Here is a 24423-nt window from a genome sequence, read left to right on the forward strand (position 1 = left end):
TATCAACTGATTCACTTCCTGGTGAGGGGTCTTTCTGGCTTGTAGACATCTACCATCTTGCTGTGACCTTACATAGATTGGAGTAAATGAGCTCTTATGTCTCTTATAAGGACACCAATCTCATGAGATCAGGTTCCCACCCTTAGGACCTCATTCAACCATAATTACTTCCTAATCCAAATACAGCTACACTGGTAGGTTCGGGCTTCAACATATGGATTTTGGGGGATATACATTAAGTTCTTTACATCATGTTATTCATGGACTCTACGTAAATTACCCCATTTGTCCCAATCATTTCCATTTTAGATCTAGGATTTAATCCAGGATTACTCGTTGATTTTAGTTGTCATGCCTCTTGTGGAATAGTTGCCAGTCTTGTCTTTTTTTTCCTTTTTTTTTTTTAGGAGTTAAGATCTTGCTGGGTTGCTCAGGCTGGTTTCAAACTCCTGACCTTAAGTGATCTTGGTCTCCCAAAGTGCTGGAATTACAGGCGTGAGATACCCAGCCTTATCTTTCATGACTTTGACATTTTTGAGGAATACAGGCTGGTTATGTGATTAAATGTTCCTCAGTATAGGTTTGTCTGATGTTTCCTCATGTTTGTGACCCCTTGACAGGAAATTCATAGAGGAGATGCTGTGCTTCAGTCAGTAGTCCTCTTAGGTCTCACATGACCTCAATTTATTCCATGGCTTCATATTGTTAACTTCTGTTTCTTTAAGATTGTGTCTGCCAGGTTTCTCTGTTACAAGGTGGATTAGCAAATATGTCACATTCATAAATTAATAGGCGATGTGTGTTTTGTGGGGAGAATCTTTGTGTTTTGTAGGGAGACGCTTTCAGACTGTAAATTTCTGTTTCCCATCATCTTTTCTTCTGCCAGATTTAGCATCCATTGATGCTTTTTGTTTGAATCTGTTATTACTGTGATGGATGCCAAATGACAACTTTCTAATGCTATCAATCCTTCTAGATTTATTAGTTGGCATTTTACTGTAAGGTAGAGTTTTCCTTGCTATACCATATATTTATTGTTTATTTGTTTACATCAGCATAGACTCATGAATTCAAATTTTAATCAATTTATTACTATGTTTTTAAATTCTAACTTCAAATTTTCTTAGACTTAGCCAATAGAAGCCCCTTTTTGACATGTTTTCATCATTCTTTGATCACTTCCTTATTTTCTGGCACAATGTATCACGCTTATCTTGTATTTCCTGACCTGCCTTGGAATCAGCCGTTTCTGCCAGGAATTTTGGTTTCTTTAGTGGAAAGTGGTATTTAAAAACAAACTCTGAGCACTAGAGGTGTTCATTACTGGCCTTTCTCAGCAGAGAGACCCTAGAGAATTTGTGTGTATAAACAAGTATGCATTTGTGTGTTCAACAGCAGGAAATCTGGCTACCTTTATCTTCAATGTATGTGCTTACTTGCTCAATTCCCCCCATATGTAAGCAGATTACTGTGGCTGAAAGCTTGACACCAGACAAGTGAATTCATCTCTGCCTGGTATGTCAGCTCAAAGCTGGGTATTAAATATGCTGCCCACTGGACACCATCCAAAAACTCAGCAAGACGAAAGTGACGAGGAAGAAGGAAAGAGAAAACTGTATTTAGGAAGTTCAGCTGCAGACATTTTAGAAGGGGTAGGAGGAAGGAGGAAAGGCCAGTTAGGAAGTTTGGTTCTAGACACATAGGCCCTTTCCCCTACTCTTTTCCCAAGCTCAGCCCATGAATAGGCGAAGCAGGCTTAGAATGATGAATTAACTTGTCCAAGCCTAATCAGTTGGGTCGTGGCAGAGCTGGAGTTTAAGCCTGGATTTTTTCTGACTCCGTACAACTTGCTATTTTTACTGCATCTTGTAGAAAGCAGCTTTACAGTGAATGACAACAAAACAACAACAAAAACACAGAAGCCTTTCTTTTCTATGTTAGGAAATATTTCTTTACTTTTGTCTCAGGTGAAAATCATCATGAACGTGGTTAGATGCCTGTTTGTAAGATGGCACATTTGAAATTATTTCTAAGCTAGAACAGTTTAGACAGAGTTGAGCATAGGACTGGGGTCAGAGACCAAGGTTATAACCTGGATACAAGGAGTTCTCCTGATGATGAAAGGTCTGTCAATATGCATAGACACAATAACAACACAAGACTGGGAGATGCTGAAATGTATATTTTTTTTCTCTGACGCTTTAAATGAATGCATAAGCCTGGGCTGCAATTTTTGTGAGTCTGAGTGTGCTTGTAATAATGCATAAATCGTTATGATAACTAATGCCAAATAATGGGTTATACCATGAATGGAATGAGAGCTCCTCAGGGCAGGGCCAATCCAACCCTGTTTTGTAGGTATAGGTGTTGATTACACGTTTTAAGTATCAAGAGCTGGACTGACATTTTAGATTTGACACCTTTAATTTGCAATATTATTATTCAGCAATAAACAATTAGACCTTGTAAACGCTTTCTGGTTAGCTATAATCATGTCCAATTTTATATATTAGGTAAAATAAGTTATATAAGTTATTTTTCATATAAGCCATTTTGATATTCACATATTTTCTTATCTGATTATTGATTTTTAGGCTTTCTATGGATTATAAAGGTGTATTATTTTAAATTTTGGTATTTTTAATCCACAACATAAGGAAATTGGGTCTTCAGTCTTAATATGGTGGTCATCACTGAACTATATTTTCTGGTGGTTTTCCTAATAAAGCTCCTGAATTCATTTAGCAATGTGAAATACCTAACAATAATTCCAACAATACTAACAACTGTTTATTTATTAGCTATTTATTACAATACTTGTATCTAAAAGAACAAAAGTAATGTATTTGAATAAACAGTAAGTACAAATATATTGTGTTTGCTTAAGAAAAGGCAGGGTAATAATTGTTTTCCAATTGGTGCACAATAATGCCCTGAAGTCGTCTCAGTAAGTTTTGATATCCTAGTTTCTTATTTCCTGGCAGCAGCCTCTGTGCCATCTTTTTGAGGAGCTACTCCATTTAAAAGCTCTTGATTAAGTTTATATGATTGACAGATAATGTGAAAGGAAAACAAATCATTTATCAATAGAAGGCATTTATTAATTCAAGTAATATTTATCAAGATCAGGGCCAGCTTCATGAAAATATGACCTGTGCAGTTACACAAAACCCTGCTCTTAAAAGGGGCCCCTCACTTAGGATGTAGGACATGCAAGCCCCTAAATTGGGGCTTAGTCCAGGAGGGTTCTTGGCTTGGCCCAGAAAAGAATTCCAGGGCAAGCTGGTGGTGTTAAACAGCAACTTTTATTGAAGTGGCATTGTACAGTAAACAGCAAAGATACTGCTTCTTGCAGAGTGGGGCTACCCCATAGGCACTGTGCCCAGAATAGCAGCTTAGAGGCAGTTTTGCACTCATAGTTATACCCACTTTTAATTATATGCAAATCACGGGACAGTTTATGCAGAAATTTCTAGGATGAGTGTGGTAGCTTCTAGTTTGTAGAGTCATTGCCATGGAAAGGGGTGGTAAGGTCTTTGTGTTGCCATGGTGATAGTAAACTGATGTGGCACACCGGTGGCCGTGTCTTATGGAAAGCTGCTTCTATCCAGGAACTTTTTAGCTGATCCTCAGTTTGGTTCCAACTCCTGATTCCTACCCCACTTAGATAAGCCCTGTGTTTATTTAATGCTCTACTGTCAGCATCTTGAAATTCTTTTTTGTTTCTGAGACGGAATCTCACTCTATTGCCCAGGTTGGAGTGCAGTGACATGATCTCGGCTCACTGCAACCTCTGCCTCCCAAGTTCAAGTGATCTTCCTGCCTCAGCCTCTTGAGTAGCTGGGATTACAGGCACATGCCCTGCTAAAAATTCTTAATAATTATTTAACATGGGGCCTTGCATTTTCATTTTGTATTGGGCCCTGCAATTTATGCAGCCAGTCCTGGTCAAGATTTAAATAGATATATAGATACACATACAGATACAGATAGAGGCACAATATTATATCTCAAATGCACTGACTGACAGTCTCACATGATTCAGGCCAAAGCACAGTTTAATTATGTGATTAAAGGCAAAGGCATAAAACTCAGGAAAGTACAAAAGTGGAGAGCCTTTAGAGCCTTTACTTTTAACCTTTAGAAGGTTAAAGGTAAGAGATGAAGGAAAAGGCAAATTCAGGTCTCCTGAGAATAGTCAGGTTAAGTGAAATATGATCAGAACTCCAAACTTGCTACCATAGCCCATAAGACCCTAGGAAATCCAGACCCTGTCTACTTCTCTAACCTTATCTTCTACCACTCTCTCCCTGTTCACCACGCTCTGTTTGCACTTCTTTCTTTTCTGTACACACTTCTTTCTTTTCTGTAAACACCTCAAGTTTGTTTTACTGCCCTCAAACCTTTTCTCTGCCTGGAATGCTTTGTCCCTCAGCTTTTTTCACAGCTGACTTATTTGGATCTTAGCTGGGACACCATCCCCAGTCTAAATTAGCCCTTCTCTCCTTTAGTCACATTTGCTATCTCCTTTCAGTATCTGAAATCTAGTTCATTTAATTGTATCCTTTTTTATTGTTTTTCTCCCACCACTAGAATGTAAATACCAAAAGAGCAATGATCTTGACTTGTTCCCCATAATATCACAAGCCCTTGGTGTGATACCTGCACATAATTGTACTGAGTTAAACTTTTGGCGGATGAATGCATACATGAAAGCAAACAGAAGGCAGGTAGCCTAAGGAAATTTCTGAGAGCAGTGAGCTGTTGTGCTGATGAAGACTCCTTTCAAGAAGACTAAGACTTTCTTTGAAGTAGTTTTCTGATGTTTCCCACTGAGTTGGGCTATGTGTTACAGGCAGATGCTTACGCATCCTGAAATAGGACCAGTTGTCCCATAGAACTGACGTTAATGGTTTCTTTGAATAAACATAGAAATTGATTCTCCCATTGTTAAAACTTGAGAAAGTCAAATTTGTCTTATCTGAGTTACTTTCTCAAGAAACCAACAATCAAGCCTCCCAGGTACTATCAAGGAACTGAAACTTACCAGATCATTGCATCTGGACAATATGATACCAGACCCTCACCCATCATGACTACCTAACCCAGGGGTACCCAGTCCCTAGGCTGCAGACTAGTGTCCGTCCACGGCCTGTTAGGAACCTGGCCACACAGCAGGAGGTGAGTGGAGGGCGAGTGAGCATTACCACCTGAGCTCCACCTCCTGTCAGATCAGTGGCAGCATTAGATTCTCATAGGGGTGAGAACCCTATTGTGAATTGTGCATGTGAGTGGTCTAGGTTGTATGCTCCTTATGAGAATCTAATGCCTGATGATCTAAGGTGGAGCAGTTTCATCTTGAAACCATCCCCCATCCTGGGTTCCATGGGAAAATAGTCTTCCACAAAACTGGTCCCTGGTACCAAAAAGGTTGGAGACCGCTAGCCTAACGAATCACTTGCTACCTGTTGACCAACTCCTCTTCCTTACCCTTCCCTAATTCCTGTTTTCCCACACATAGTTACATTTTTTTCCCTGCCATATAAGCCCCTCATTTTAGCTAGTCAGGCAGAGGGATACAAATTTCCCATCTCCTTGGCTGCAGCACCCAGTTAAAGCCTTCCTCCCTGGCAATACTCCTTCTTTCAGTGATTGGTTTTCTGTGTAGCAAGCAACAGGACCTAAACCGAACCCCTGGCATTTTGGTAACACCCCCAAGACAAATGAGCAGCATTTCTGAACTCCTTAGATTTTTGAAAGAAAAAGAAGCATGAACTAGGAAAGGGAATATTGCCTTTGGGTACAGAATAAAAGAGAATAAAATACAGTTGACCATCAGTATCCACAGGTTCCACATACACAGATTCAACCAATCATAGATTGAAAATGAACGTCAGGCCTCGACGGCTGTGTCTTTACTGAACATGTACAGACTTTTTCTTGTTATCATGCTCTAAATAATATAGCATAACATACTTATGTTGTCTTTGGTATTACAGGTAATCTGGGGTGATTTAAAGTATAGGAGGGGCTATGCATAGGTTATGTGCAAATACTACATCATTTTATATCAGGGACTTGAATATCTTCTGATTTTGGTATCTGCAGGGTCCTGGAACAAGTTCCCTGAAGATACTGAGGGATGACTATAACTCTTTGATCTTTTATATCTTGGTTTCCTGAAACTTTTGTGTTATTTAAAAATGATCAGTTAAGTTTAGCCAAGGGAAAATAGTCATTCCTGATTCTGCCAATTTTCTTAAACAACCTTAGGATTATATAAATAGCTGATGTTATCTTGAAAAATCTCTGCTGTGATAAGATATAAAACAAGTTAGCAGTTTCTAAATGCTGTCATTTTTTTGTCTCCTCAAGTATAATACATCTAACTTTATAGGAAGAAGTATTTACATTTTTAATACTAGCTTTAGTGAATAAATAAATAGTAGGCATTTTAAAAAGAAAATCTTTCCCTCAAAAAACGCTGGGGGACTTGTAGTTTAATAAGCCTGCCATAAAATTTTTTATTTGTAAAGCCAAGAAAGAACCTTTAAAGATCATTTGATGAGTGATTTTGACATCGTACATATGAAGAAACTATGGATTCTCCAGAGTAAGTGGCTGCTCAAAGTCATATGGCTAGTGGGCGTCTACCCTCTAGACCAGTACTCTTCCCAATGCAATAAAAAAGCCATGAAATATATGTACTGTGTAATATGTACTATGAGCTTCTTTGCTACGAGTCGTCTTTCTTTTTAAATTATAGCAGAAAATAAGTGTATTTATTTCTACTGCCTGTCAATTTGCTTACAAAGGAGTTGTCATAAGAAGTTATTTAAAGGATATAACTGATTTTCTTTGGGAAACACCAGATCTATGTTATTTTCTCTTTTAAATTGCAACATTTGTTGATACCTTAGCAAATGAAGATGAAAGGAGAAAATGACATAAAGGTAAAATGACATTAAAGGAGACAGAAATAGCTGATTTTAAATATTAGATGCCAAGAAGGTACACTCAAACCTGGTAACTTTTTTGGTATTTTTCCTTCTTTAGCCAAATAATATATCAAAGTATGTATCCTTGTTGTAAGCCATTCAAAAAATAAAGAATAATTTAAAGAAGGAAATAAAAATAACAGTAAATAAAAATAGTAGTTCCAATTGTCAGTTATTATTTACATTTTATTGTATATTTTTAATAAATGTAATTTTTAAAAATGAAATTATTCTATACATTCTGTTTTTACCTTGCTGTTGTTTTTTACCTAGACCATTTTTGATGTTTACATAGTATTGTTTTACATCATTGTACTGTAAATTATTTAACCAATTATCAATTTTTACACATTTTTGAAGTTTCTGATATTTTATAATTACTAACTATTCTGTAATGATACTTATGAACTAACAAATACTTCTGTGTGTTTGCTGAATCACTCCTTGCCAACCGCAGAGTATTAAAATGAACTAGTATCCTGCCTTTGGTAGACAAACTGTGGATTTGGATTTCCTACCTTTACTGATATCCCATTTCCCCAGGTGCCCCTCATGAAAATGTTTTTGTTCTCTCACTTTTTCTAACCCTCTTTTTCTTTATGGTTCATAATTGTTTATTAAATGTGCTGAATTTTCACTTTTAAGGGATATTTTACAAACCATACTTACCTAGCATTTTTAGATACTTCTGACCCCAGCCACATCTTCCTTTTTGAACATAAAATGAAGGAGTGCCCTATGTGTCCTTATTGCTCTATCAGGAATCTGGTTACTTTATACAGTGTGTGAACCCAAGAAAGCAATTAAATCTCTCCTTTATGCCGCTGGAAAAGCTAACAGTGCTCTCTGCTAAGAAAAAGCCTCCTTTAACCCCTTTCTTTTCTTTTGTTCCCTCACTAACAATATAAGCATAAGCCCTCATATGCAATATGAGCTGAAATTCCCCAGTCTACAGCCATACCACCCTGAACATGCCAGATCTGTCTGAAAATCCCCATTTTATTGAGATAATTTAATGTATCTTTAGAGACTTCTAGATAGCCAATAGCTTCTGACAAAGCACTTTTCTTATGAGCTTTTTAATACTTTTATCATGAAGAGATTGTTTGGACTTATTATTAAAGCAACAAATCTTGCCTTCATTGGTATCATACTGTCCTTTCCTTCTTGTGATCATTTCACTTTAGACAAACAACTAAAAAGACATTAGAGCTCTTGACCTTACAGCTCGTTAAATACTTCAAAGTAAATATAAATGTACTTTGGCAAGGAAGGATGGGAATTAGCTTTTGCTTACAAAGCCTTTATACGTCTATTCTAAATGTATTATTTTAGACTTTGTAATGATAGCTCAATAAATTGTCTAGTTATTTGTTTGTGACAGGTGTCTATGTGTGTGTGTTGAAGTGTTAAGTAAAATGCACTTGTATGTAAACCAATATATTACAGTTACATAATTTTTAACAAAAATATAACACGTATGAATTGTGCCTGGTTTTTTCTTCCACTGCTTTGTTAGTAACATTTTTAAATGAAGACATATATATAATCATATAATCAAGCAGAATTTGGGGTGGGAGGGAAATTATTTTCTAGAAGATGATACACTTAAAGCTTTCCCAAAACATTTTTTGTTATTTACAAAATAGTGTATTTTTAAAAGGCATTAAATTAACAATAAAAATATAATAATACCTAGGAAGTAACTAAATAAGAAATGTGCAGCTGTTACCAGTGCAGGGTCTTGACTACAAGTTGTCCAGGTTCTTGGCATTTTGAACAAAGATTTGGACAAAATGCATAAAGAAAGCAATGAAAGAATGAAACAATGAAAGCATAGATTTACTGAAATGAAAGTACTCTCCACAGAGTGGGAGCAGGCTGGACCAAGTGGCTCAAGAGGGCTGGTTACAGAATTTTCTGGGGTTTAAACTTTCTCTAGCGGTTTTCCATTGTTTACTTGGTTACACCCTATGCAAATGAAGGAGTGGCCTGCAACCAATCAGAAGTACTTTCCATTTTTCATCTGCCAGGCAATGCAAAGGGAGTAGCCTCTGATCCTTTTGTGGAGAGGTAGTGTTTTCCTTTTGATTCAGTTCTAGGAAGTCAGCGCCAATCGGCCTTAGGCTCCCTGCCTCCAAACCCTATTCTCCTGCCTCACAAGGTCACTATGAAGGCAACTTTAAAACACCATAGAAACAAGCTTGTCCCACCTGTGGCCCATGGGCTGCATGCAGCCCAGGACAGCTTTAAATGTGTTCCAATGCAAATTCATAAACTTTCTTGAAACATGAGATTTTTTTGCGTTTTTGTTGTTGTTGTTGTTGTTGATTTGTTTTTAAGCTCATCAGCTATCCTTAGTGTTAGTGTATTTGGTGTGTGGCCTAAGATAATTCTTCTTCCTCCAGTGTGGCCTGGGGAAGCCAAAGATTGGCCACCCCTGCTATAGAAGGTCACAAAAGAAGATTTGAAGAAATGGAAAGTGATACCAAATTCTTGGATAGGAAGACTCAAAATAACATCATAGATAACAATACTTCTTCAGTTAATTTGTAAATTTAGTATGATCCCCTTACAAATAGCATTGTTTTGTTTTTTAAACAAGATAAGAATACTTTGAATTTAATGTGTAAAAATAAACAACCAAAAACAACCAGGGAAACTTGGTTAACAAAAGAACAAATGAGAGGTGATTGGCCTTACTAGATATGATAATGCCTCTGTAATTAAAATAGAATGGCATTGGTGTACAAATAAACAGGCTAACCAAAGGCCCAGAATAAAAATTACAGAAGTAGACCCAAACCCTTAAGAGATTTTGTATATGATGAAAGTTGTATCTCAAAATGGTGGGGAAAAGATGGGTTATTTAATAAATGTGGTTGAGACAATGGGGTGGTCTTCTTGGGAAAAATATGACTTGGATCTGTACTTTATATTACGATGGATTCCAAATGGATCAAATATTTAAAAATGAAACCGTAAGAGTACTAGAAGAAAATATGACAGAATTCTTTATAACTTTGGAGTGGGCAAAGAGTTTCTAATTTGACCGAAAACCTGGAAATCATAAAAGATTCATAAAGTTAGCCACAAACTTTTGCGTAACAAAAAGCCTATAACCCAGAAGAAAAGTGTTGGGGACGGGGGATATATTTGCAATTCTTAGTGCTGATAGAGAATTTCTGTAAGATTTAAGAACTCCTGGAAACTGAACAGAAAAAGACCTAACAATAAATAGAAGAATTGGCCAAAGGTGTTAAAAAAAAAAACACAGTTCACATAAAAGGAGATACTGAATGGTTCTTAAAGCATAAAAACTCTTCAGCTTCACTCCAACCACCTTGAGATACCATTTTCATCAATAAGACTGACAAAAATCCAAAAGTTATTTAATATACCATAGTGGAGAAAATTCAGAGTAACAGGCACTATTGTTGGTGAGATAGTAAATTAGTACAACCCTGACTGGGGAACATTTGACAATTTCTATGAATTTCATTATGGCATTTTTGTAATTTCATTAAATTAATATTTACTATAATTTCTGGCAGAAGATATTTTTATCCCTTTTATTTTCTCCATTTTTTTGTCCAGTGAAAAGAACTGCTTTTATTGAATACCATGTCTGAGAATATAAATTACTAAGTCTTACTCAAACACCATATGCTTTATGGGCAGATTTTTTTTTATCTGATGAGATTTCTAATTATATGGGATGAAGATTGTTTTAATGAGATCATAAGTAAACAGATTTATCAAAGAAAAGCTCTAATTTAAGTTTTCTGGAATAGATTCATCTTATACAACAAGATTTTTTTCTCCAATGTTCTACTTTCTCTGTTTTTGCTGACCTGTTTCCCTCTTATGATTCACCAAACTAGAATAACAATATATTTGTCTTCAATGTGCATATTTTTAGTAAAAGAACAGAATGTTTTCCTTCTATGTTATTTATTAATTATGGGAACTTGAGGGTGGGGTGTGTGTGTGTGTGTGTGTGTGTGGTGTGTATGTAACATTACTAGAATCCCTGTTGGTTGAGGGCCTTGCAAGCTTGTATAAAGAAAGAGTAGGAAGCAGGCAAAGGAGAGGGAAAGGACAGGCATGTTATGATATTTAAGGACATGACAATGAATACCTTGTTAATACAAAAAATAAGCCCACTGTTGGGATGGATAAGATTAAACTCACTTCTGTTTAATCAGTAGTGTCATCTTTATATAAAAGAGATAACACATTACTACTCTTACTCTCTCATTCTACTTTTTTGGTGAATCAAGATTTTTACCTGAATTAATTTTCCATCATACTGTAGTAGAAACAGCTTGGGTCTGGAGCAAGAAAGAGCAGGATTCAAACTCTACTTTACAACTGACCTGTGACAATGGACAAGTCACATACTTTCTGTATGACTTATTTTTCTTTTGTATAAAATTGGGTTAATAATACCTCCCTTGTGGGGTTCTTGTGGGAAGAAAATCCTGTGACATGGTGCCTGGCTGTATTTGTTTAATGATAACTTAGATCCCAGGTTACTCAGCCTTTCTCCATACTCCCTGTGTATACGGCTGTCAGAGCACTTCGCCCCTCCTGATCTCATCTCATCTCTAGCACTTAGGACACTGCCAACATGTTAAGTGAATGGAATAAACACCTAAATTTTATTTTATACCTTAAAATAGAAATGTTTTAGAATGTCTTGTTAAGTATATTATATGTAATGTGTTGTACAGTAGCATTTATGCATCATTAGACTTGGATTTGTTCCCGGGGGACCTGGGGACCTGTGTCCAGTTAGAACAGCTCACCAAAGATGAGGATCTTACTCACTTTGGTACCAGTAGAAAGACTGCTCAATTTTTCACATCTGTTTTTGAGCAAGGTGCTACTATGCCTACCTTACTTAATATGAGGAGATGCTAAGAGGTTAGGCAGTTTTTCTAATGCCATATTACTAGCGCATGGCAATATTGCAATTTGAACTCTGCATTTATTTTATTTTATTTTATTTTTTAACTTAGGTCTAGTACATTTTCCACAATATTGAATAAATACATTTGGAATACATAGTATGTGAAACATAGTGCCAATTAATGGTAGTTACTATTATTATTGTTATATGAGAATGACCTCTCTTGAGGTTTGAGAATCTGCTCCATGCATGCATTATTAGAGCAGTGTATAATGAACTTATGCAAACTTAGTTTTAGAATTGAACTCTCTTCCATGACTGTATCAGTCTTGTGGACAGCCGCGGTGGCTCTTGACTCTGAGTGACTGCTAGTCAAAGCCCAAGGATTGTAAGCTCCTCCCTCAGGTGGCCCTTCTTTTCCTCATGGGTACTGAATAACTTTCTTACTTCATGGTCATTGGACTTTTGCTACCGACATTGTGGCTTGGTGGCTTCATTTCTCTGGCTGTTGTTGATCTGCATGCTTCCACGGTTTCTGTTGCTTGCTACTACAGAGGCTGTGAAGTCAAAATGTGTTTTTACCACCCAGACCAGTGAATATATCGCTATGTTAGGGTCTCAAAAGTAGTTGTTTTGTGTTTGGCGCCCATTCAGTTCATTTACAGAAGAATCTATGATTTCTTCTGCATACAGTGGTTGAAGAAAAGATAGGATGATCCTCTTGGTTTTAGTCCTCAATCTCTCAGTTTTGTTCTGCCTAGAACTTTTTGTTTCTGAGTCCTCAGTTTCTCTGGGATTCTTTAAGATACATTACTCCTGCACCTGTTTCCTAGGCCAGAATTTTGTTGTGAATCAGTTGCTGATGTGCTGCTTTTCAGAGGATATCACCTTTCTTTAGCTTAGTATGCCACATAAATATTGCCATTATGTGTGTGCTCAGACTTAAAAAATGTTTAAGAATCACTGCCCTAAATTTTAGCTTCTTCAGCCCTCTTGTTACCAATTATCACCCAACCATCTATTTTTTATCTTCCAGAAACTTGTTCAAAATTTTCATCCAGTGGCTCTTTTCCCATTTACTCTTCAACATTCTGAGTTTATACTGTTTGTAACTCTTTACCCTAAGACTTTCATATTAGTTGACTCTTGGGAGGGAAAGAAGATATGTGCCAAGGTCAAGATGCCATTTTTAACTGAAAATCGGGTTTTTTTAAAGTTTAACTTTATTAAGCTATAATTGATTTACAACAAACAGCAGATATTTAAAGTGAGACAGTTTGTTGCATTTGACATGTGTGTCCATTTGTGAAATCACCACAATCAAGGCACCCACTGTACCTTTGTAGAAACCGAGGCTTGGAGAAGCCCGAACTTTCAAATGAGAACCCAGGCCTATCAGATCTCAAGGTCCATCCTGTAGACTATAACCTGAGTTCTAGTTAGGAGGAGAAGCAGATTAAAAAAACACTATTTTTCATTTGTGAGGGAAAACCACACAGTCTCTGAATCTAGCTCCTCATTTCTTCAGGAAGAGAGTTGTACTAAATGATCCTAGTGTCTTCGTCAACTTTAAGTTCCTTTGCTTCATTCATGTTTCTTATAAAAAGGTGGTAAATCTCTGTTCAAATACAGTTTGTTTTAATTTAATGAAACTGCACTATTCTCTGTAATTTTCACAGTGGAACAATATAAGACATTAAAAGCATATTTTTTTCTCTTCATAGGAAAGCCATTTAAGAAGTTCCTGGAATAATATTAGTCAGAGTACTATAGGATCTGCAGGAAGTGCCTCAAGATAGTTGGTAAGATAATAAGAATTTAGTTTTTTTCAAATGCATTGCATAATTACTTTTCTGACTATAAGCTTCATAGCCTTGTGCTCGCCGGAGACATTTTCCTCAATCTTTAATTATTATATAATTTTTAAGCTTACCAAGGGTGGAAGTTGTAATAATTACCTAAAGCGTAGCTGTATTCTTCACTTTTGCCAGAGAATGAAGATTTTATATAGATATGGATATTCATAATGATATAAACATATACCTATCTAATGAGCTGTCTTTACACTTCTCAGATGTTATTGTCAATAACTAAAATGCCATAACTCAAAATACATACAATACATCTAACATCTATACACAGGCTTATATTATTTATGTGCCAAGTGTATATAATGTTTTAATGAACAGTTGGAATCAAATTTGACAATTTTAAGACCTGACAATTTATTTTCTACTTCTTCAATCCTAGGAAAAGAAGAATTTCTAGACTCTTCATCAAGATCTTCATTTATACAGCTGTTAAATCCAAGGCTACTGTGGTAAAAGCATGAATAAAAATACATCTACTGTAGTACCCTCCACTCTACTTGAAAAGTAACTTTTAAATTTAATACATTTTGAAATATAGTTTGAAATATGTAAACTATTAATGAACATTTGATTAAAAGTTTTTTTACATCTAGCTCTCTAATGTGGTCTAGGATAGCAGTAATGAGTAGTAAGTAAAGTAATACATTGAATTACCTTTCAGTGTAGAGAACACAATCTGCATTCTCTTTAAAGTCATCTGTACAGGGCATGGTAGGGCATGCCTGTAGGGCATGCCTGTAGTCCCAGCTGCTCGGGAGACTAGGACAGGAGGATAGCCTGAGGTTAGGAGTTTGAGGCTGTAGTATGCTATGATTGCACCTGTTAATAGCCACTGCACTCCAGCTTGGCAACATAGCCAAGACTCTGTCTCTAAAAATAATAAAAAATAAACAATTATAAAATTTATTTTTAAAAACTCTTCTGAGATTTCTTTTTTAAATTTTGACTTTTTAATATCTATAATATTTTATAATTCTGTTAAAAAATTTGATAAAATTAACTCTTAGTGACTAACAAACCACCCTAAAGCCCCTTAAAACAATAAGCATTTATTCTTTCTCATGATTCAGTGGGTTGGTTTAGCAGTTCTGCTCTATACCAGATAATGTAGGATGGCCTCATTTACATCTTGTGAGGCCTCAGCTAGGAAGGCTGAATGGCTGAGGTCTCTTTAGAACTAGTCTGTCATTCTTCAGGAGGCTGGCTCAAGCTTTTTGCCTGGTGGCAGAAGCACAGGTGTTTTCCAAATATCCATTTTCCTCACATTTGCTGGTATCCCACTGGCCAAAGCAATTTAAATAACCAAGTAAAAATTCAGGGAGTGGAGATATAGACTTAGGTTTTTTGTTGTTGTTGTTTTTTTGAGACGGAGTCTGGCTGTGTTGCCCAGGCTTGAGTGCAGTGGCGCACTCTTGGCTCACTGCAAGCTCTGCCTTCCAGGTTCACGCCATTCTCCTGCCTCAGCCTCCCAAGTAGCTGAGACTACAGGCCCCCGCCACCATGTCTGGCTAATTTCTTTGTATTTTTAGTAGAGACAGGGTTTCACCGTGTCAACCAGAATGATATTGAACTCCTGATCTCGTGATCAGCCCGCCTTGGCCTCCCAAAGTGCTGGGATTACAGGAGTGAGCCACTGCGCCCGGCCTAGACTTAGCTTTTAATAAAAGGAAGCAGTAAAGTCACATTACCAAGATGCATGCAAACAGGAATGGGAGGAATTGGTGGCCGTTTTGAAAACATAAAACATACCTTTAACAAGATATATTAAAAAAAACTTGCTCTTAGTCTAGTCTTCACTGTGTGCCCTCATTCTCTTTATAAAAAGTTGTTTTTATTCTTGGTCCTTTTGTAGTGCTTCTTTTTGCTTATATATAAAATAAATATACACATATATAATATATGTACACATGATAATTATATATATATTTGGATTCCACTCCCCAGAATATTCTTAAGTAAAAGATATCATGTATACTGTTTTGACTTTGCCTTTTTGTTTTAATGTATATCCTGGTGATCCCTTCATATCAGTTTATAAAAATCTTCCTTGTTTTTTGTTATAACTGCATAATATTCTATGGTGTGGATTACCATGGTTTATTCAGCCAGTACCTTGTGGATGGACATTTGTATTGTTTGCAATTTCTGGTGAATACAAATTATGCCAACATGAATAACCTAGCAGAGAAGTCATTTTCTATTTTTTGCCAGAGTATTTTTGGGATAGATTCCTAGAAATGGAATTGCTGGACCAGAGGGTTGATTTTTGTTAGAGGTTACCAATTTATCTCTTTAGAAGTTGTACCATTTTGCATTCCCACCAGCACTGTGCAAAAATGCCTCTTTTCCCATAGCTTTGTCATCAGAGTATATTGTTGAAGTTTTAAATTTTTATTGGTCTGGTAGGTGAGTAGTAGTATCTCTGCAGTTTTAACTTGTAATTCTCTTATGAGTAAAGTTGAGCAGAACTATTTTTAATATTTAATGGGAAAAAAAGTATATAATCTAAAATTTTAACAATAGAAGAGTTTTAAAATAAGGTCCTAGTCGTGTATGTAAATTTTATGCTGCCATGAACATATAAATTTGTGTTTAAGAAGAACTTTTAACAACATAGACATTGCTTATAATAATTCTGGGTAAGAAAAAAATGAGATCTAAAACTGTTTAAGTAGTACAATAGCAATTCAGAAAATATATGGATATTCAGAAAATATATGGATAGATTTATACAGAAAAAATATTAGCAGCACTAAACTGCTGTGCTAATAACACTTTGTTGGGATTAGAAAAGTACGTTCCTGTACTGAAACAATAATATATGCTGGAGATAGTTTGTGCCCTCAGTGAAGGACATTCACATTTGGAGGGTTTAAGAGTTAGTGGAGAGATCTAATAAGGCATCTTACTTCCCTTTCTTACCTTCTCTTTCGTTTCTAGGCTTTACTCATTTATGTTTTTGCAATCTACTATCCCGTAAAGAATGGGTTTATTGGCCAGGGGCGGTGCCTCATGCCTGTAATCCCAGCACTTTGGGAGGCTGAGGGAGCGGATCACTTGAGGTCAGGAGTTCGAGACTAGCCTGGCCAACATGGTGAAACCCTGTCTCTACCAAAAATACCAACAATTAGCTGGGTGTGGTGGCACATACCCGTAATCCCAGCTATTCAGGAGGCTGAGGTGAGAGAGTCGCTTAACCTGGGAGGTAGAGGTTGCAGTAAGCTGAGATCACGCCACTGCACTCCAGCTGGGACACAGCAAGACCCCGTCTCAAAAAAAAAAAAAAGAATGAATTTAGGGTGCATTTGGACCCTTGGACCCTGTCCTCTCTGCCTGTTTTCTAGCTGACTGACTATTGCCCTAGAAAGCAGATAGACCTCGCCAAATTAGAGCTGAATTCAGTATACCTATAATACAGCTCTAAATGATGGTATACATGGAGAGCAAAATATCAAAAACAGGGAGTGCTATATGCTTTTTAAAAATTTTTCTTTCTTCTTTTTAGAAATTATTTTTTTGAATGCAACAGTTTTCTTAAAGATATTCTTAGAATTTCTATGGTGGAAGCTAAGAAAGCTTTTTCTAAAAACTATAATCATGTAAGATATGAAGTAACTCTTTTTTTAATAGTAGTTTCAGTTATTCGATGTTTTTGAAGATAGCTGGAAGTCCTATATTCAACAGGGGCTCTAATACAACAACAAAGTAGATTACATATCACATTTTGCCTCTGAGGTAAGACTGACTGGGCTCACTCTTGGGCCATCAAGTTAACCTACCTGAATTTTGGGTCCTTTAAAAAAATAAGGATAAGAATCTTAAGGATTTTATAAATATTAAATTAAATGTCATTATTTAGGTATTGTTTAGCACAGTACCCAGTACATAATAAGTAATCTTATTTCAAACTTAATTCAAGTTTTGTTTGACCAGTAAAAGTCTCTGGTCTGACCTGGGTATTCAGAAATGCAACTTGGATATTCCTTTTGCAGGACTTTTTTTACAGTCCCTTCTTTTCAAATGGCATTGCTTTTATGTCTGGCAGAAATTACAGTTGAAACAAGTACTTTGTACCAAGAAAATATTCTTTCTAAATTAAAAAGATAAATTTTGAGACTCAAATGGAAGTCATATTAACTTTGCTTTAAATGGCCACAGACTTGTCTTTTAAAGCTACTTACTTAAAATATTTAGTTTTGAAATTCTTCAAGTAGTCTAATAACCAGATAAAAGCAAATCTTTTCCATCACCTTTAATAAATTTTTGTTCTACTCCAAAGAAATAAGCATTATCATTGTAAATTCTTTTTATTTTGGTTTTGTAGATAAAATTAAAAGTATAGGCAAGCAAACTCGTTTAATTGCTGTTATGTCACCATACTTTTAAAAATGTCATTGCTAGTAAGTACTAAGTATTTTGGGTTGTCTGGATCAGGGGTCCCTAACCCCTGAGCCGCAGACTGGTAGTGGTCTGTAGTCTGTTAGGAACCAGGCCACACAGCAGGAGGTGAGCTGAGGGCAAGCAAGCATTGCTGCCTGAGCTCTGCCTCCTGTCAGATCAGTGGTGACATTCAATTCTCGTAGGAGCAGGAACCCTTTTGTGAACTGTGCATGTGAGGGATCTAGCTTGCGTGCTCCTTATGAGAATCTAGTGGCTGATGATCTGTCACTGTCTCCCCTCACCTCCAGATGGGACTGTCTAGTTGCAGGAAAACAAGCTCAGGGCTCCCCCGATTCTACATTATTGTTAGTTATATAATTATTTTATTATATGTTACAATGTAATAATAAAGTGCACAATAAATGTAGTGCATTTGAATCATCCCGAAACCATTGCCTCTTTGCACCCCGATCCCCTCTCCAGCTCTCATGGAAAAATTGTTTTCCATGAAACAAGTCCCTGGTGCCAAAAAAGATTAGGGGTCGCTGGTCTAGATCTAAGAATTTGATTTAATAAGTAGTTTAAAGAAAAAAATAGGTACAGATCTCTAGACTAACCTGTGTGTGCTAATTTACTTTATCTTAGGGATCCTGCCTTTCAGATGATTACAATTACCAAGGAAACAGGCCTTGGTCTGAAGATACTAGGAGGAATTAACCGGAATGAAGGCCCACTGGTATATATTCAGGAAATTATTCCTGGAGGAGACTGTTATAAGGTAAAAATATGTCCCCTGCCCACCAAAAATACAAACAAAAAGACCTACCAGTGGTGAAGTTTATTTTTTCTTATTAGTGAATTTATATCCACTGTGACCATACCTCAGTGAAAAATAAAAAGGAACTAGGAGATAAGATTGTTGCCCTCAAGAAGCTTTAAACTAAGAAATAAATAGGTTATTATATGAAAATAATAAATCTTTCTGACTGTAAGATAAGGTTATTATTTTTAAATTACGTGTTACTCAACTTTTATCCTGTATCTGATTGAGATAAATTATATTTGATGACATGTTATCTTTCCACTACTTTGAGTTTTTAAATTAAGTTGGATCAGTAGAACTTTAATTACATTCATTTAGCCTCTACTAAATGCAAAACAAAACAGAAACAGCAAACAAAATCTACTAATTTCTGAATTTGCAGTTCTTGTTGAGCTAATGAGTTTTATCACTCATTTAAAACCAGAAAATGTCTTTTTTTAGGAATTAGAAAGTCTTACTCTCCTCTTCAATGTAAGAAATATGTTATATAATGAGCTCCCTTTCACTTTGGTTAGTAGGAAGCTGAGACCCAAATTTGAAGCACAACCCCAGCAATTTAACAAACTGGTTACTATATTTGAATTCTCATTCTTCTTGGATTTCATTTGCTGTTTCTGTTTTACTAAAGTGATTATGTGTCATTTTTTGAAAATTGCATCCACTTTATTTTGGAGAGATATCAGATATAAAGAATTTAATAAAATTATATTAATAATTAATAAAAGTAATAAAATATTCTCCATTTGATTGCCTCCATTTGATTTTGGAGAGATATCAGATATAAATAATTTAATAAAATTAATAATTAAGAATTAATAAAATATTATATTAATCTCAAGCAATATAGCAAGAGAAAGGATCTTCTTCTTTTGTTCTTGTTGTTTGGTTAAGTAAATAGTCCTACTACTTTTACCCACTGCCCCATCCATCCCCCACCACTGCAAACACTTGTTTACCAAGCAGTTTATCTTTTCATCTGGATTTTTTTGTCTTGTTAGGGAAAAATTCCGTTTTACCAATAACTTCCAAAATAGTTGTAGTAATTTCAATTGCTTTACGGTTGTTCAGATAATAAGGCCTGTTTTAAATGTACTTTCTAAGTGTTATATAGGCCAGGCATGGTGGCTAATGCCTGTAATGCTAGTTTTGGGGAGGCAGAGGCAGGAAGATTGCTTGAGCTCAGGAGTTTGAGACCAGCCTGGGCAACGTAGAGAGACTTGAACTCTATTAAAAATAAAAAAAATCAGCCGGGCGTGGAGGCGCGTGCCAGTAGTCCCAGGAACTTGGAGGCTAAGGTGGGAGTATTGCTTGAACCCTGAAGATCAAGAGCAGTGAGGTGTGATCGTGCCACTGCACTCAAGCCTGGATGACAGAGTGAGACCCTGTCTCAAAAAAAGTATTATTTAATAAGTTTAATGGTATAATTTTTTGGCCATTAAATTTAAATTATTAATCAACATATTTAAAAGCTAAATTTAAACAAATCCAAACAAACCAAAAATTGAGTTTTTTTCTTCCAAGAATTGAGGTGTTTCTTTTTTTTTTTTTTCTTTTCTTTCAGACGGAGTCTCGCTCTGTTGCCCAGACTGGAGTGCAGTGGCGCCATCTCGGCTCGCTGCAAGCTCCGCCTCCCAGGTTCACTCCATTCTCTTGCCTCAGCCTCCAGAGTAGCTGGGACTACAGGCGCCCGCCACCAGGCCCTGCTAATTTTTTGTATTTTTAGTAGAGATGGGGTTTCACCGTGTTAGCCAGGATGGTCTTTTATCTCCTGACCTCGTGATCCGCCCACCTCAGCCTCCCAAAGTGCTGGGATTACGGGCGTGAGCCACCACGCCCGGCCGAGGTGTTTCTTTCGTGTTAAAGCTGAGAGGTGTGTGTGTGTGTGTGTGTTCAATATAGCTAAACTACCCTTGATATAATGCAATAATAGATCAAGGTACCTAACAAATGATAAGAATTTGTTTGCTGGCTTTCTTTTTTTTTTTTTTTTAAGACAGAGTGTCACCCTGTTGCCCAGGCTGGAGTGCAGTGGCACAATCTCGGCTCACTGCAACCTCCACCTCCCAGGTTCAAGCGATTCTCCCACCTCAGCTTCCCGAGTAGCTGCCAACACACCTAACTAATTTTTGTATTTTTAGTAGAGACGGAGTTTCACCATTTTTGCCAGGCTAGTCTCGAACTCCTGACCTCAGGTGATCCATCTGCCTCAGCATCGCAAAGTGCTGGGATTACAGGCGTGAGCCACCGCGCCTAACCTAAGAATTTGCTTTTAAGACAAGCATGAATTTGTGCTTGTTTATTACCACGAAAACTATTTGGAGTTAGAGTAATAAATTGATAGCAGTGGTGCTGAACGACTCTTTGTCTTCTGTCAGTGATAGCAAATTAAGGAATTATTCTTGTAATATATACTTCTTCTTAGAATTTCATTGAAAGAAGTATTTAAAAGGCAAAATTTTCTCATTGACTATATTCTCTACCTACCACTAGAGGGCAGCACAGAGCTATTAATGTTCCTTCTAGCCGGTCATAGCTGACCAAAAACAGGCAAGATGGAAAAAGGTGTAGGAGAAGAGGACCGGGGACAATGGCTCATGCCTGTAATCCCAGCACTTTTGGAGGCCCAGGCGGAAGGATCCCTTGAGCCCGGGAGTTCCAGGTTGCAGTGAGCTATGACTGCATCACTACACTCCAGCCTGGGCAACAGAGCATCTCTAAAAAATAAAAAATAAAAAAAAGTATAGAAGAGTAATTTTCTAGTGCTTACATTATTTTTAAATATTTTCTCAAGATGGAGAGCTGTATGCATATGCACATTTATTCTTCAAATACAAAATTGATATAACTATTTCAAAACAATGTATTAATAACGATACATTTACTGTATTCTAAATACTGGTTTAACATGTTATAAATTTCTAATCTGCACAGAATTTCTACATAGTATAATCTGTAGAATAGGAAACACAAACTCATAAGGTTATCTTAATGAAGTTGCTGAACTGAGTAACAGTTAATATTTTTTAAATGCATATGAATGCTTTAACTTTCTGTAATTTTAACATTATAATGTTTCATAATTAACAATATAGGCAATCTCAAGCTTATAGCTAGATTATATTTCATTTATATTTGCAAATCTTCCAAACGTAAGGGAGTTATTGGGACTCAGAGGACTTTTCTTTAATTATTCATGGTTTGCCACCACGTACCCCAAATGTTTTCCTCCTGGAAAATATGAGAATGAAATACTGCTTTAGTAGAAGCAAAATATTATGTTTCTTTGAAAAACATATCCAGAGTTCAAATATGGGATATTATGAATACATCTTTTCAGTTCAAGTAGAACCGAGATTTCCTCAGCTCTAAGAGCTAGAGGCACCCTATAAATTGAGAACAACTATATTAGTTGCTAAAGTTAAGGAAATAAGAGAGGTCCAAGGCCCTTTTACCCTGTCAGCTAGTCCCATATCTATCTGGGGTCAATCCTAGACCCTTTTTCTGGCCTAGACACTCCTTTAACCTTTATACCCATATTCAATTCCCTGATCAACATTTTTGCTTGGACTTCTTTATTTTATTTTATTTTATTTTTTGAGACGGAGTCTCGCTCTGTGGCCCAGGCTGGAGTGCAGTGGCGCAATCTCGGCTCACTGCAAGCTCCGCCTCCCGAGTTCACGCCATTCTCCTGCCTCAGCCTCCCGAGTAGCTGGGACTACAGGCGCCCGCCACCTCGCCCGGCTAGTTTTTCGTATTTTTTAGTAGAGACGGGGTTTCACCGTGTTAGCCAGGATGGTCTCGATCTCCTGACCTCGTGATCCGCCCGTCTCGGCCTCCCAAAGTGCTGGGATTACAGGCTTGAGCCACCGCGCCCAGCCGCTTGGACTTCTTAAGGGTATCTCAAACTCAACATTTCTGAAGCTGAACTCATAACATTTACATCACACCATATTCTGCTCATCTCTTCCCAAACAGAGTCTCTTCCAGTTTACCTAGTCTTGGTGAAAGACAGCCAGGTACACAAAGTCAGAAAATTTATTTCCACTCCCATAACACTATTCAATTCATTAACACATACCATTGACTTTCTACTCTCTAAATATCTCTTGAATCCATCAGTCTTCTTGATCTTCATTCTCATCACTGGAGCTTAAACTGTCATCAGTTTTGAATCAGCTCTTTCAGTAACATTGTTTGTTCTCATGCGCCATATCTATTTTCCTCCCAACCTATATCTTACTAACATTTGGTTGCCTACAAGGTTTCATATAGTGTGGCTTCTGCCCTCTCCTTCTCTGGCTCTCTATCACTATGCATTTTCTCAGTTCCTGAAAGGGGCCAATTTTTTTTTTTTTTTCCATGTCATATGCTGTTCCCTTAGTCTGGAAACAGCACTCCATTTTCTTTCCCGTATTATTTCGTTATCGATTCAAATACTATTGCCTAAGGATTGTGTTGCCTGCTTTTTCCCCAATCTAGGCTAGGTTTTATTTTTTCTATATATGCTCCTAACTCCTGTTCCTTTCCTTTGTGTCACCTATCTCAGTTTGTAATGATGTGTTTATATTTATGATTGTTTAATCAACTCTGCCTGAACCACAAGACAGTGTTTCTTAAGGGCAAAGATGCTCTCTGATTTTATTCACAGGAACGTTGTTGGTCTTTGGTGTGGTGCCTAACACATACATACTTGCTCAGTTTAAATTTAGGAATGAATGGTCCCGTAGTCATTTTGTCACATTTCCGAGGATTTCTGATCTGCTTATTTACCCTTCCACTGGCACCATTTGGGCTCCACACCAAGGTACTTCCTCCTTGGGCCTTTGTGTCAGATTTCCGACAATACTTTAAAGTTCTGAAATGTTCATTTTTATTTGTTTCTTTTGTTGCTGGTAATATAGGGAAAGTAGACAGAAATCAAAATTCTCTCTTCAAATCTGATAGTATATTTCATATTTTCTTCAGTTGGTTCTAAGACATACATTAAAACATACACATATAAGCTATGCATGCACACACACATATATAACATGCATATATCGGTATGTAATATACTTCTGAGTGTGTGTATATATGTAATTTTTCCTCTTCTATCTCTGAAATTATAGGTCTCACAATCAATGCCGTCATGTAATTGGTGGCATTGAAGTAGGACATATTTAACTTTCAGAGGAAATCTGTTTTCATGCTAAGCATAGCGCTGGAACCAGGGCTAAGGCTTTTAGATAAATAGCAAGATCAGGCCTCTGGATGCTAAACTATGAAGAAACCAGTCCCACTGGTGGGAGCTGAGGAAGTAGCAGCCAAGATGGTTCCCTTTGCAGTGTCACTCTCTATATTCCTTTGCCGTTATAATTTCTGTCATAGCTACCCTAATTTCCTCAGACTGTTTCTTGGCCCCTTTTCACCTACTGTGAACTTACTGTGTACCTAGCA

General features: G+C 36.8%; 1 protein-coding gene across 2 annotated transcripts in view; it reads left to right on the forward strand.

The window, feature by feature from the left end:
* STXBP4 (syntaxin binding protein 4) overlaps positions 1–24423 on the forward strand; it is a 202773-nt gene that overhangs the window by 2979 nt on the left and 175371 nt on the right. For both annotated transcript variants that reach the window (XM_033183556.1, XM_033183558.1), the window contains exons 2-4: positions 13638–13715; positions 14164–14288; positions 18810–18942. In XM_033183556.1, the coding sequence (XP_033039447.1) occupies positions 14242–14288; positions 18810–18942 (180 nt within the window). In that variant the 5' untranslated portion in view covers positions 13638–13715; positions 14164–14241. The remainder of the gene's footprint in view (positions 1–13637; positions 13716–14163; positions 14289–18809; positions 18943–24423) is intronic.

This window comes from Trachypithecus francoisi, unplaced genomic scaffold (assembly GCF_009764315.1).
Source record: "Trachypithecus francoisi isolate TF-2019V2 unplaced genomic scaffold, Tfra_2.0 Lachesis_group20, whole genome shotgun sequence".
Classification (NCBI taxonomy): Eukaryota; Metazoa; Chordata; class Mammalia; order Primates; family Cercopithecidae; genus Trachypithecus; species Trachypithecus francoisi.